The sequence below is a fragment of the Engraulis encrasicolus genome, unplaced genomic scaffold, assembly GCF_034702125.1.
Source record: "Engraulis encrasicolus isolate BLACKSEA-1 unplaced genomic scaffold, IST_EnEncr_1.0 scaffold_218_np1212, whole genome shotgun sequence".
Taxonomy (NCBI): domain Eukaryota; kingdom Metazoa; phylum Chordata; class Actinopteri; order Clupeiformes; family Engraulidae; genus Engraulis; species Engraulis encrasicolus.
Genome location: NW_026945502.1, coordinates 38672 through 52038, shown reverse-complemented (window position 1 = coordinate 52038; position 13367 = coordinate 38672). Strand labels below are relative to the sequence as shown.

General features: G+C 43.6%; 1 protein-coding gene across 3 annotated transcripts; it reads right to left on the bottom strand.

Moving 5' to 3' along the window:
* Positions 1-1452: 1452 nt before the first annotated feature.
* Positions 1453-5159, bottom strand: LOC134442704 (uncharacterized). Of its 3 annotated transcripts, XM_063192746.1 has the most exons (6): positions 4799-5159; positions 3464-3562; positions 3270-3384; positions 3103-3184; positions 2765-2929; positions 1453-2425 (listed from the first exon to the last, which is right to left on the bottom strand). In XM_063192746.1, exons 3-6 carry the CDS (start codon positions 3379-3381, stop codon positions 2131-2133), a joined length of 654 nt encoding a protein of 217 aa, XP_063048816.1. In that variant the 5' UTR covers positions 3382-3384; positions 3464-3562; positions 4799-5159; the 3' UTR covers positions 1453-2130. The 3 variants fall into 3 exon arrangements, with proteins under 3 accessions (XP_063048816.1, XP_063048815.1, XP_063048817.1); XM_063192745.1 differs by having other exon boundaries at positions 3464-5159; XM_063192747.1 differs by having other exon boundaries at positions 2131-2425; positions 3126-3184; positions 3464-5159.
* Between the last annotated feature and the right edge of the window lie 8208 nt (positions 5160-13367).

Sequence of the window (13367 nt, the reverse complement as noted above, 5' to 3'; positions counted from 1 at the left end):
GGCCAAGGGGGCGTTTAGGAAAAAAAGGTTCAGAACGGGCATAGACGGACGCATCTGTTGTCCGCCTGTCGGACTTGTTTTAGAAGAGAAAGAGAACGAGAAGAGAAGGGAAGAGAAGAGAGGAGAAGAGAAGAGAAAAATAGTTTTTTTGTTTTTTAAAGGGAATCAAGGTAGTTTGGCTATCGGCAGCATAGCGACCTCAGTGGATTAACCTGAAATTACATTGTCGTAAAAATGCCCACTCCCTCCCCCTCCCCCCTCCCCCAAGCGTGTGAGACCTGTATTCGTGCCAGCAGATAAACACCCGGCAGATAAACAGCGACCATGTCTTCTCAGGTACATTTTCCGTTTTTCATATGATAATTTTGTCGTTTTGCATGTTTGTCTTGTACTTAGGCCTACCAACTAACTAAATACTGTGGCGAATGCTGCCCGGCTTCAGGTTGTTTCGGCCCAGCTTTATGTCTGAATTTTCAAAATTGTCTATCGCTGACTGTTTTCGTCTATTTCTGCTGAAAGTAATATGAGGAAAAAGAGAATAATTATCTTGTAACGAAACATTTACGTGTAGTAGTGTAATGGAAATGAATGCAAGGGTAATCGAACTTTACACAGCCTATCCTGGGATAGGCCTACTTCAGCTCACACAATTCTTTCCCCTTAGATATTTTTCTAATGTGGTTTTCAATATTGTGCTAATGTCGCCGAAGTTCGTCTTCTCTGTTGAAAGTGATAGGAGAAAGGGGGAATAAATGTATTGTAGAAATATTTTTGTGTAATAGCTAGTGATAAAAAAATACCTGCAAGGGAAATTGGGCTATCGTTTTATTTCCCTCTGGTGTTCGGTTCATAAAGAATTTTCTTCCCTAGCGTTTTCATTACTTACTGTATCATTGGTAGGCCTACTAGCCCATTGACTTGCTGAATTTGTTGGCTACTTTTGCACGCATTTCATGACACCAACTAGACCTAAAACATGTACTCCATACGATTGTACACTGGATTGGGCTAGACTTGACCGTGACAGTGACTTTTTGTGATACTACAGGAATCCTCAACATTTACAACGTCGACGTCGTCTGACTTCACCCCGCAAAGCATCGGGGGAACAGCTGGCCCACAGAGAGGTCGAGGTCGTGGAAGAGGTGGCAGAGCAAGAGGCAGCGGTGGCACTGGCAGAGGCAGGGGCAGGGGGAGAGCTCATCGCCCCAGACTCTATGACGACATGCATCTCCACCACATCCAAGAAGCCCAGCAGAGGCGAATTAGTGAATTGAGGGTTTGTGAACATTTACTTCAAGTATCATATTTGGATAATACATTATAACACTCATGCTAAACCATGCTTACTGTGCCCAGATGGGCAATGTCATTATACAAATAGTCCATGAAAATGAAATGAAATCTTATCACCCTCATAACCAAACAAAATATTGTGTGTTTCAGACTAAACTCCAGTCCCTGACCACTACCCAGAAGGACATGGTTCTGGAGACAGTGATAAACAGGTCCCCAGGGCTGCTGATGGATGTCATGGCGTTCTTTGAAGTGCCCCCTGGTCCTGAACATGACGATCAGCCCGCAGGTCAGCCCCAGTGGTGTGTGTGTGGACACTGCCGTGAGATGCCGACACCAGAGTAACTAATATGCTGCCGACAGCGACCACAGGACTGCGTAAGCAGAATGGGCTATGTGGACTGCTATGTCTTGGACGAGGGCGTGCTACGCTTGGCCAGAGCAGCCTGGAATGACATTATTGCACTTGATGACGAGGATCTACCTGGTGTAGATCAACGTCAGTTCAGGCATGCGGCATACAGACAGTATGTGTTGTGGCAGCATGGACGCTTGGGTGTGGGGAACAGAGTCGTTATACCCAGCTGCTGTGTATGGAGGATCAGAGAAAAGTTCCCTGACCCCACAGGTCACTACACTGGCTACAGAGTACGGCGCTTACTGTAAGTTACTGCAAGTATTTGCGAAAAACAAGTGAAAGCCCATGAGAAACTCCAGCTCCCTTGTCATTGTGACATTTCAAGTCTTGTAAATATGTATAAAGTTTTGTGTGTGTATTAGATAGAAATAAAAAGACATTTTTGCAACAAATAGTCTTTATTTTATTTACAAACACTAAACATTAGCTTGAGTAGTTTCATCTTCATCCTGTTGTCTGGGACTCCTGTCCCCTCGAGACATCTGGATCCTTACGAGTTCTGCTGTAGGTGGCGGCTGATCCTTGGCAAGTACTCCCAAACGCCTTGGGTCGTCTGGTCTCATTGTCTGTTTTCGGGGAAGGCCTGTCCCGCTTTCCAGTCTTCTCTTCACAATGGCCCTCTGCAGGTCCAGAATGTAGGAGTATTGCTTTGTTTCCTTCACTGCGTAGACGCTCCAGTGCTCTGACTTCTTGCTGTATTTGCGCCTGTAGCTAAAGAGCAAAACAAATGTGTTTGATTATGAAAAGGTTACAAGAGATCTGAACCAAAAACATGTACAGCAGTTAGTGCAGTGCTTGAAGTGGGAGGGAAGTTAGGAGAAACCAGTTCCCCTTCCACACAATTTTCATCATCAGCGTTCTGGCAAAACTTCTCGTGCGCCGCATTTTATAAGTTCAAAACATGTTTTTCATGTGCAGGCAATAGACCTACAAAACCTTGACTTGTACTGATGAGACTGTTGGATAATCAGGGTTCCATCATTTTGGATGATTATGGTTCCTGCACCTCTTCTTTTCCACTTCAAGCACTGAGTTAGTGTGAAAACTTACATTATTTTCCCTTCCCGGTTCTGTGCAGGGCGACGTCCATTATGCTTGTTGTAGTCAATGGCGGCCAGTAGAGTCCGGGTCTTGTAGACAAAAGGCGTGTACGACATGCACTTGGAAGCATACATCAGTATGTGGTTTTGGAAGTTCTCCAAGTCAGAGGTGGTCCTGTTTGATTAGAGCACACACAGGTTATTACAATTACACAAATGGTAAGACTGTTGTTCTGCTGTCTCAATAAGCAACAAGATGTGACAACAACCACACTACTTTCTTGGGTGTTATTTATGCTGCTTTCTAATCACGATTGATCATGATTGAGATCTAAAATAAAAGAGTACCGGAAGTTTAGGAACTTCTTCACCTGGTCCAGCCATCTTTTGTCCAGCACAACTTGGATGAGTGCCTCGTGATCAGCTCCACCTGTAACAACAAGGGTCATTAGAAAAAGAAGGGAAAAAAACTCCCATATGGATACCCACCACACTCAGACATTGGGTAAAATTACCTTTTCTGAGCCAGGGCTTATTCTGGCTGCCTTCATCCAGTGGGAGATGATCACATCTTCCTCCAAGCCAGGAGTGCTTGTTCACCACATGGCATACAACACCACGCCACATTGTCTATAGCAAAGACAGATTGTAAATATGAGTGAACCACAACAAAAGTTTGACTTTTAAAAAAAAAATCCTTCATACATACCAAGAACACATCCACGGTGTTGGCGTGCCTGCTGCAATACCAAAAGTGGTTCACAATGTCCTTGATCCATGGAACAACATCTTTGTGGTTTGCTCCAACCTAATGTGGGTACATAGTAGTAACACATACATAAATGTAACTGATGATGGTGTTGATACCACATGCACCTTTTGTCTACTTTACATGTAAAGGGGAGTGGATAGCCAAATAAGCATACAGGGCCAGGGTAAGTGAAGTATTTTTTTACAAGTACTTTTATTTGTCACAGGCATAGAAGTACTGGAACTTTTAGTCTAAATGTAAAGCAGTCGTGGGGGGAAGGGTGTCACTGTCAATGGCAATCCTCATTCGCATTGTGTGGTGGTAGGAGTTAGTGCACTTAGGTCATCTGATTCACAGGTGTCTAAATGTAAAGCAGTCGTGGGGGAAGGGGGTCACTGTCACTGGCAATCCTCATTAGCATTGTGTGGTAGCTCTAGTCTGCACTTCGGTTCGGTCATCTGATTCACAAGTGCAGTCAGCCCACGTCAGATACTAAACACAGACATTCTCAAGAGAAAACTCAAGATACTATTTGCTATAATACTGTTGCTGATCTTGAATGGGATTTTCCCGCATCATGGTGTATTCGTGGAGTCCTTTGTATTAGCAGACACTTATAGAAGTTGGTTCTACCTTACATACAACATACAGCATGCAGGCAGTGGCACTACCAACATACACGCCGCAATAAACGTAGACAAGTTCTGCACTATCCCGATTACTGTACAGTCATACTCCGAAAAAAATGAATCCATTTTCACGCGTAATACTAGACAACAATTCTTGTTCGGATCAAAACGCTATTCTTATTCTAAGCGGATCACAAGTGTCCGTATATTTCGAAGCTCGGCTAGAGGTAATATTATCGAACTCGGGAGGAAACAAGTTTGTTAGAACACCATCACCAGAAGGGCCAGGCTTGCCCGTCTCGTTATGATCTAAAAGGCAGATAATAGATTGACAATATCACGCGACGCGTGGAGAAATTTTGCAAATATGGGAAGTGAAAACATCGACCATTTCATATTATTCAGCATCTGAAAGCCAGAATATGAAACGCTTGACATTGGCACTCCAAAACAAGCGAACACATACTAGCATAGCTTTACAAGTCTGCAAGCAAAGCCCTACTCCACGAACACAACATGAAAGAAGAAAAGTTGCTAACGACTCAACTTGAACATGGATTTCCGTTTAGAAAAGTAAATCACAAGCCTCAATCACTGCAGTGAAAGGGACGAAAGTTCTAGGTTGTAGGACTGGACTAAATATAAAAAAATAGCGGGTACTCACAAGTTCAAGAGCATGGCTGCCAGTTCTGCGTCGGATCTGTGTCCCTCTTTAGCCATCAACTCTCTCCATTCAGAAAATGCCTTCCCAATGTTCACACGGGTGCGACCCCTTTCTTTGCCTCGTACCCTCTTCCTCTGTCTTTGCTCCTCTGTTCTCGGTGTCTTCCTTGGTGGCTCGGCCATGACCCAAACACTCTTCACCGCTCCCCAGACGCGAGTGACTGCCGGTAGTAGCAGCTAGCAGGCTACGAAACTAGCTAATAACTAGCCTGGCAGAGAGGGGCCTGGCTAAGTGACGTAAAGCAATCTCGATTCGTCACGACACCTGAGAGCGGACCGCGCGGCCAAAACTTACATATGGGGTTTTCAGCTTTAGGCGAGTACATCTATGCAAAAAAAAGACCTAACCCCAAAAAAATTGATACAAAAGGTTTTTCAACTGATTTTGTTACCTCTAAATGTCCTTAATAACATACTAAAAATCTAGGAAAATCTGACTTCAGGAAAGGTGTCATTTTCAAGATCAAAGTTTTTTAAAATAAAGGTTACTACATGATAATTACATTGGCATGAACTAACATGTTTTCAGGATCTGTTTGTTTGGAGTGCTGTTTGGGTGGATAAAGACACTACTGCTATGATAATATCCATGTGCTGTTTGTCAGGGCACATCATCAGTGATGAATCATGGTGTCACTAGGTATTTTGGGTCTTTCAGCAGCTGAACTGAACAGACAGGAGCCACTACATGTGTAAGTACAGGGCAAGGTGAAACGGTTGGTACAGGAGACAGACAATGTCCTTAAAGGACATAGGGCTTTAGCATAGCTTTCGGGTAAGCCAGAGTAGGGCCTGTTGTAGCTTCATAGGCAAGGGTCAGGGCCTTGTATTCAATTAGGGCATGAAAAAGAGGACATGACTGGGAAACCGAGGCTATGTGGTCAGAGAATGATAGATGGTCATCAACAATGACACCTAGATTTCTTGTGGCCTTATTTGAGTCAACAGTAGCAGAATCCATATTGAGCTCGATATCATGGCAACCTAAATCTTTGGCTGGGCTCACTAGCAGTGCATTTGGGCGAGGCTCAACTGTAGGTTGCATTCCTTCATACTTGTGGATAGTTCAGAGAGGCAAGCGGAAATGTGTGTGACCGTGGAGTCATCTGGCACAAAGTAACTTTGCTTCATCGGTGTAACAGTAGTATGAGAAGCTGTGAGAACAGATAACATGGCCCAGTGATGTGGTGTACATGGCAAATAGGAGTCCCAGCACCAGCCCTTATGACACCTCTGTGGAGAGGCTATGAGTTGAGGACAGCTGACCTTGCCCTTGATACATGCTAAGAATGATACCACCAGACTCAAATAATGTCTGGAAGAACTTGAGACACATAAAACTCAATTATTTATCTAAGAGAGATGTTAAATAATCATGTTTTGAAAAATAAATGCTAGCTGGTGTGTCTGCACAAATATTTTTAGATTTACTACAAAACAAAAAGAGATGTCCATAATCTCTTCTGAAGATATCTTCTGGCTTACTAGAAACAAAATAAAAGAGTAATTTTGAGCTTGGCTTTTTCAGATTTTGAGGTTTTGCATTTTGAAATTTAATGCATATTTAATTAGATATAGTCCAATTACCATATTAAAACATAACATTTCAGAAAACTTGCAATACATTTTTTTCTCACAAATATGTGAGTAATCACCGGATTAAGTTTCATGGTGATATCGGAAAGCTACATTTTTTGGCCTATTCACCTGAAGTGTCTCTCGACCCTATAATAAGCCTATGTTGAAAATAACTAACTTCCCAAAGTCAGATTTTACTAGATTTTTAATATGTCATTTAGCAGGTCCAATAGTAATAGATTGCATAAAAAACCCTTTTGTATCATTTTTTTGGGGGGTTAACCCTAAATGTACTCGCCTACTTACAGACCCCTGTTGGGAGCGAGACTGGCTTCATTCGCTCACTATTGACTTGTTTAACCATTGGTAGACTCCTGAAGGCTATACTTTTCTGTGAAAATGCTACCTTGTGCTCCTTTAAATTCAGGCCTCTGGGTATGACTGAATGGGAAGGTTAGATTCTGAAAATGTCAGGTTACAGGTGTGTGTGTGTGTGTGTGTGTGTGTGTGTGTGTGTGTGTGTGTGTGTGTGTGTGTGTGTGTGTGTGTGTGTGTGTGTGTGTGTGTGTGTGTGTGTGTGTGTGTGCGCGTGCGTGCGTGCGTGTGTGTGGTGGTGGTGGGGTATGAAGGTAAACTCCTCTCTGTCTGATGAAAAGGCAACATTACAATTAAGTCCTCAGTCAACGCACACACACACACACACACACACACACACACACACACACACACACACACACACACACACACACACACACACACACACACACACACACACACACACACACACACACACTCGCGCACACACATGGGTGAAGGTAAACTAATTCCTCTCTGTGTGATGAAAAGGCAACATTAGAATTAAGTCCACAGTCAACACACACACACACACACACACACACACACACACACACACACACACACACACACACACACACACACACACACACACACACACACACACACACACACACACACTCTTCACCTACCTAGTTTTAATTTGCTTTAATCCTTGTGGGCTGCTGGAGGTTGTCGAAACTTTTCCACTCATGGAGACAGTGCTGTGTGTTTTGTCCCATTTGGCACCCTGTTGTGGAAGGCTACAGACTTTTTGGCGACAGACAGAGCCTTCTGTATTGCTGCCCCCACCCTTTGGAGCAATCTCTCCATATCCACAAAGCCCCCACACTGGCTACGTTCAAACAGCACCGGAAATCACATTTATTCTTTGAGGTCTATGGTCCTTTACCACTCTGAAATTTGGGTCCACTGGAACCAGCCAGGCCTATAGAAAATTGTTTAACCCATTTTTTCCTAAGCCCTTTTTGGGAATGGGTTCCCTCTTCCTATTAAATCCTAAATATCAGTCTCCGAAGCACATACAATCATGAAATGAGTTAAAGCCAAGCCAAGAGCCTCCCCTTGCATTGTAATGTGTTCATTCAGCTAACATACCCACATAGTTAATAAAACAGCTAAAATCTCAAAATCCTGAAAAACCCGTATATGTGTCTCCAGGACACAATGGGTTCAAAAGAACAAATCATAGCCCCTGTGCACCCCCATCTTCCCTGCATCCTGTTTGTGAATCTCTGTGTATGTATTTGAAGGTGAGAGATACAGAAAGAGAAGGAGATGATGAAAAAAGCATTGAGCAAACAAAATCTGAGGTCTGGGGACTGAGCCATCAGTGCTCTTCTTGCGCAAGGTTGCATCACTGGAGCACTCAAGAAACATTTTCTTTTCTACTAACCTTTTATTCTGACTCATGTTCCTCACAGGAAATGAGCCCAGGCCAGTTTCATACTATTTGTAAGCGAAAAACTGGAAACGGGTCTCACAGTGTGGGATGCCGTTGCAATGTCGTTGTGTGCAATGGGATAGACTTAAATGCAATGTTGTGGTGTGCATTGTGTGCTGTGTCAAACTGACATTCTAAGTTTCACAATGGCTGAAAAATAGCATACTCACTTATCCTTTATCTTCAACAGCTTATCCTCCACCCACACAAACACATGCACGCGTGCACACATGCACACTCGGCAGTTGCTGTATGCAAAGCATGTGTGTTGAGTCCTTTCTAGCATACTGAGTGCGTTACAATATGCAACCTTGCCTCCTCCACTTGTGCTTGTCTCCTCGTACCAGGAAGTAATATGTCATGATGACATCACTGACAACAGCATTATAATTCAATATCTTGCAAAAGCTCAATTGTAAAGTCTTTTTCTCATTTGCAATTGGGATGGTGAATGAAAAACAGTCCCTCAAAAGTTGTTGTGGCTAGGCTGACAGCTGGGAAACTTCGTTTTCTCCACGGAGGAGGGGCCAGGAGGCGGGGCGAGGAAACAAGCACAAGTGGAGGAGGCAAGGCCGCATACTGTAACGCACTCTGCATGTGCCAGACAGGAGGATAGATAATATTCCTGCCCTGCAGGTCATGTGTCAACATGTTCAGATTTACACACAGGGATGGGCTGGGACCCGGGCATTTTTGGTGTAGACACTCTGGTCTTGGTCTGGTCTAGGGTATTGGTTACAGTCCATGGAGCAATATGGGGTTAGGTGCCTTGTTCAAGGGCCCCTCGAGCATTTTTGGTGTAGACACTCTGGTCTTGCCTCTCACACAGCTCCATCTCTGCTTATTACATTTAGCTGACACTTTTTATCCAAAGCAACTTATAGTTATTTAGGTACAGGGTGTTGGTTACAGTCCCTGGAGCAATTTGGAGTTAGGTGCCTTGCTCAAGGGCACTTCAGGACTGCCCCATTTCTCTGCCATATTATGGCTCACTCCATCGTCAATGGTAGTATAATTTAAAAAATGGACCAATGGCCGTCCCATTTAGCCTATATTCTGGGCCAGTCTCTAAGGAACAAAAAACGAACTAGAAACAAAATGGGACGCTAAGGACTTAGAGGACTTTAGGCCCAGTGGTACAATGCCCTGTATGCCAGATTACCAGTTCAGGCCTACATGTATGCGTCTGAGTATTAGTTTCATGTCGGGGTTTCTGGATGGGGGCACAAGGAGGAAACAGGATGCACCTGTGGCAGGTGTTTAAACAGCATAACTGCCATGCACTGTTTTGGCACACGCTGCACATGTAGTGTAGTGAATGATTTAGTTTTATTCAGGTTTTATTACTTAGCCTTTTTTTGGATAGGGGGATAATAAAATATTTCTGAAATAGAGAGCGCTGGTACTTTGAAAGAGAGAGAGAGAGAGAGAGAGAGAGGGGGGGGGGGAAGAGACTGAGAGAGAGATTGCCAGTGCATAATTTTATCTGCAGTGTGTGTGTGTGTGTGTGTGTGTGTGTGTGTGTACAAGTATGACAAGTATGACAGCCTGCCATCTTGTGGACATTACATGTAACTGTACTCAATTCTTTGTGAATGTACGCATTCTACAATAGTCTCATCATCAACACCATCATCAACATCATCATCATCACTTGATCCATCACTTTGTCCAAGCCATGTTTGTTTTTTTTCTATACTGAAATAAACCAGCTGGCAGGAGCCTGACAAACTCAGAAGGATTAGACACAACATCCTGACAATGACAACATTCTGAAATCCAAACAAATAGCTGTCCTCCCTAATCTGATGTCCTGACACTCACTCCGCGTGTGTGTGTGTGTGTGTGTGTGTGTGTGTGTGTGTGTGTGTGTGTGTGTGTGTGTGTGTGTGTGTGTGTGTGTGTGTGTGTGTGTGTGTGTGAGTGTGTGTGTAAGGCACCCCCTCAAAGGCAAAGCATAGGTATTTCCTATGCAGAGGGTAGATGTGAATTTGAAAGTAGGCGTCCTTCAGGTCAACTGAAGTGAACTAGTCATCACGATGCACCACCGAGCGCATAACGATCACTGGAGTCATCATTTAAAACCGTAAGATCAGGAATCCCCAAACTAAGGCCCGGGGGCCGGATGCGGCCCGCCATGCCCTTTTGACTGGCCCTCCACCTCTCTGCACCTCACCATTTGAACTGGCCCAAAGAAGCAATCCCATCTTGTCTTGATAGTTTCTCATCTCACTGTAATATAAACAGGCCTACCATTTCTATTGTATCATTGTATCCAAATCAGAAGCCATGGGTCGACAGATCTATTCGTGAAGCCCTGAACGCACGAACAACTGCGTATAACGAATGTCTTTTATCTGGAAATATGGCGCCATATAAATCAACTTGTTATGAGCTCAGAAAAGCAGTGAAGCTGGCCAAGAAAAGATATTGAGAGAAAGTTGAGTTGAATCTGAGTAACAACGACAGTAGAAGTGTATGGCAGGGGTTGAAAATGATCACTGATTATAAAAGACCCCCTCTCACCATGGCTGCGGACTCAACGCTGGTCAACGAGCTCAACGCATTCTATGCGCGCTTTGAGGTCAGTGACGACGAGCGCACTCACAGTAACGCACGTGTTTTTAACAGCGCAAGTGATGCAATTGATGTACACACCGGTGTTTGTCCTCTACCATCAGTGTCTATGCACGATGTTAGAAGAGTACTTAAGCAAGTAAACGGCAGAAAGGCAGCTGGGCCAGATGGTATTCCTGGAAGGTTGTTAAAATCTTGTGCTGATCAACTTGCTCCTGTCTTCACAACAATATTCAATCTGTCCTTAGCCAGCTCCACTGTTCCCAATTGTTTTAAAAGGTCAACTATCATACCCGTACCCAAAAAGGCCAATCCAAGCTGTTTGAATGACTACCGCCCCATTGCTTTAACATCTGTTGTAATGAAGTGCTTTGAGAAGCTTGTTAAAAATATAATCTGCTCTTCTGTCCCTGGCTCATTAGACCCCCTTCAATTTGCCTATCGTGAAAATAGGAGCACTGATGATGCCATCTCCCATGTCCTTCACACCACCCTTTCTCACCTGGATAAAGGACAGGGCAACTATGCAAGACTACTATTCATTGACTACAGCTCAGCATTTAATACCATCGTGCCCTCAAAACTAGTATCCAAGCTGAAAAACATTGGACTTTGTCATTCTCTATGTGCATGGATACTCAACTTCTTGTCAAACAGACCTCAGGCAGTGAAGATTGGCAACTGCTCCTCTAGCATAATCTCCCTCAACATCGGCGCGCCGCAAGGTTGCGTTCTCAGCCCTCTGTTGTACTCCCTTTATACCCATGACTGCTCAGCTATCCACAGCTCCAATTCCATCGTGAAATTTGCAGATGACACAGTGGTGGTAGGACTCATCTCCAACAATGATGAAACAGCCGACTTCAATGAAATTGAGATGTTGTCATCCTGGTGTGCAGAGAACAGTTTAGAGCTCAACGTCACCAAAACCAAAGAACTTGTGGTGGACTACAGAAGAGGAAAAGATCAGAAGAACTATGCTCAACTGGAAATCTTTGGTACCCCTGTGGAAAGAGTGAGCTGTTTCAAGTATCTAGGCGTCAACATTTCTGAAGATCTGTCTTGGTCACCTCACATCACCACCGTAGTGAAAAAGGCCAGGCAGCGTCTGTACCACCTCAGGAGGCTAAGGAAGTTCAGAATTCCATCAGACATGCAGAAGTCCTTCTATTCTGCCACAATTGAGTCAGTAATTACAGGAAGCATTACAACATGGTATGGCAACTGCACAGCTCAGGACAAGATAGCCCTGCACAGAGTAGTGCATGCTGCAGAAAAAATCACTGGCGCCATCCTTCCAGGGCTGCAAGATGTATATGCAAGAAGGACAAAGACACGAGCACAAAGGATTATGAAAGACACATTTCATCCTAGTCACTCCATGTTTGAAAGGCTGCCCTCAGGGAAACGACTACGTTCCATAAGATGTAGAACAGAGAGACTGCGTAAGAGTTTTTTTCCTCAAGCCATCCGCTTTTTGAATTAAGACAATAACTATTTTTAATTATTTTTTATTTTTAATTTATTTTATTATTTTCATTTTTTACCATCCAACACAGCACTGAGCAGTTGCAACCCCCATTTCACTGCCAATTGTGCTTGCACAAGGAAGCATGTGACAAATAAAAATCTTGAATCTTGAATCTTGAATCTATTCTATTGTATCATAAACTGTAAATCACCATATTTTTCTAACCTTTCCTTGTTATTTTTACATGGTTATTAGAAATCAAAAAGGAATGCCTGTGGTATTTCAAATAGAAAAAAATGTGAAGCACTCACTGCTTTTGCAAATCACTTATAATGATGAACTATTTTGTGCTAGAAATTATGGCTATAACAGGCAGGGGCCTAGTATAAAGCCCACATGATTGATCCGGCCCCTGATCACAGTCAGGAACGATAATGTGGCCCCCAGAGAAAAAAGTTTGGGGACCCCTGCTCAAGACTCTAAAAAACGGGTTGAGACGTTTGAGGTCTCAGATAGGCCGTAGACCACCATCCTTTTTGGGCACCAGGAAGTATCTGTAACAGAAACCATCCTCAGCCTCAGATGGTGGACGACAACATGTATCGTACAAACCCATAACCCAGTCAGCATCATTCGAATACCTAGAAGTATGTGGACAGTGTTTTTTTCCTGGTCACAGCATGTGGATTTTATTTGCAGCAAAGTTCAGCAGAGAATAAGTGAAAAGTTGCACGGAACATACACTCAAAATGGTGGACAAGATTGGCCCTTGGACAGCAAGGTTCTGGCCGCCCACAAGCCCCTTCAAATACGGAATCTTTTTTTTTTTATTTAGAGAAAAAAGTATGGGTCCGTTATCATGCTGAAACGGGACACGGGACATTAAAATGCAGGTAATTACATCTAAGAAATGCAAAATTTTCTGGTGGAGGACCCCCAGACCCTCCACTTCAATGAAGTCTCCCATATTTTCCCATATTGTCGGCAACCATAATACATATGTATAGTTCGGCTCCCTATGGGAGGAATTTGGAAAAATGCCCCTCGTTGAAATATAATTGAATACCCCTGCTCTAAACCCTTTGC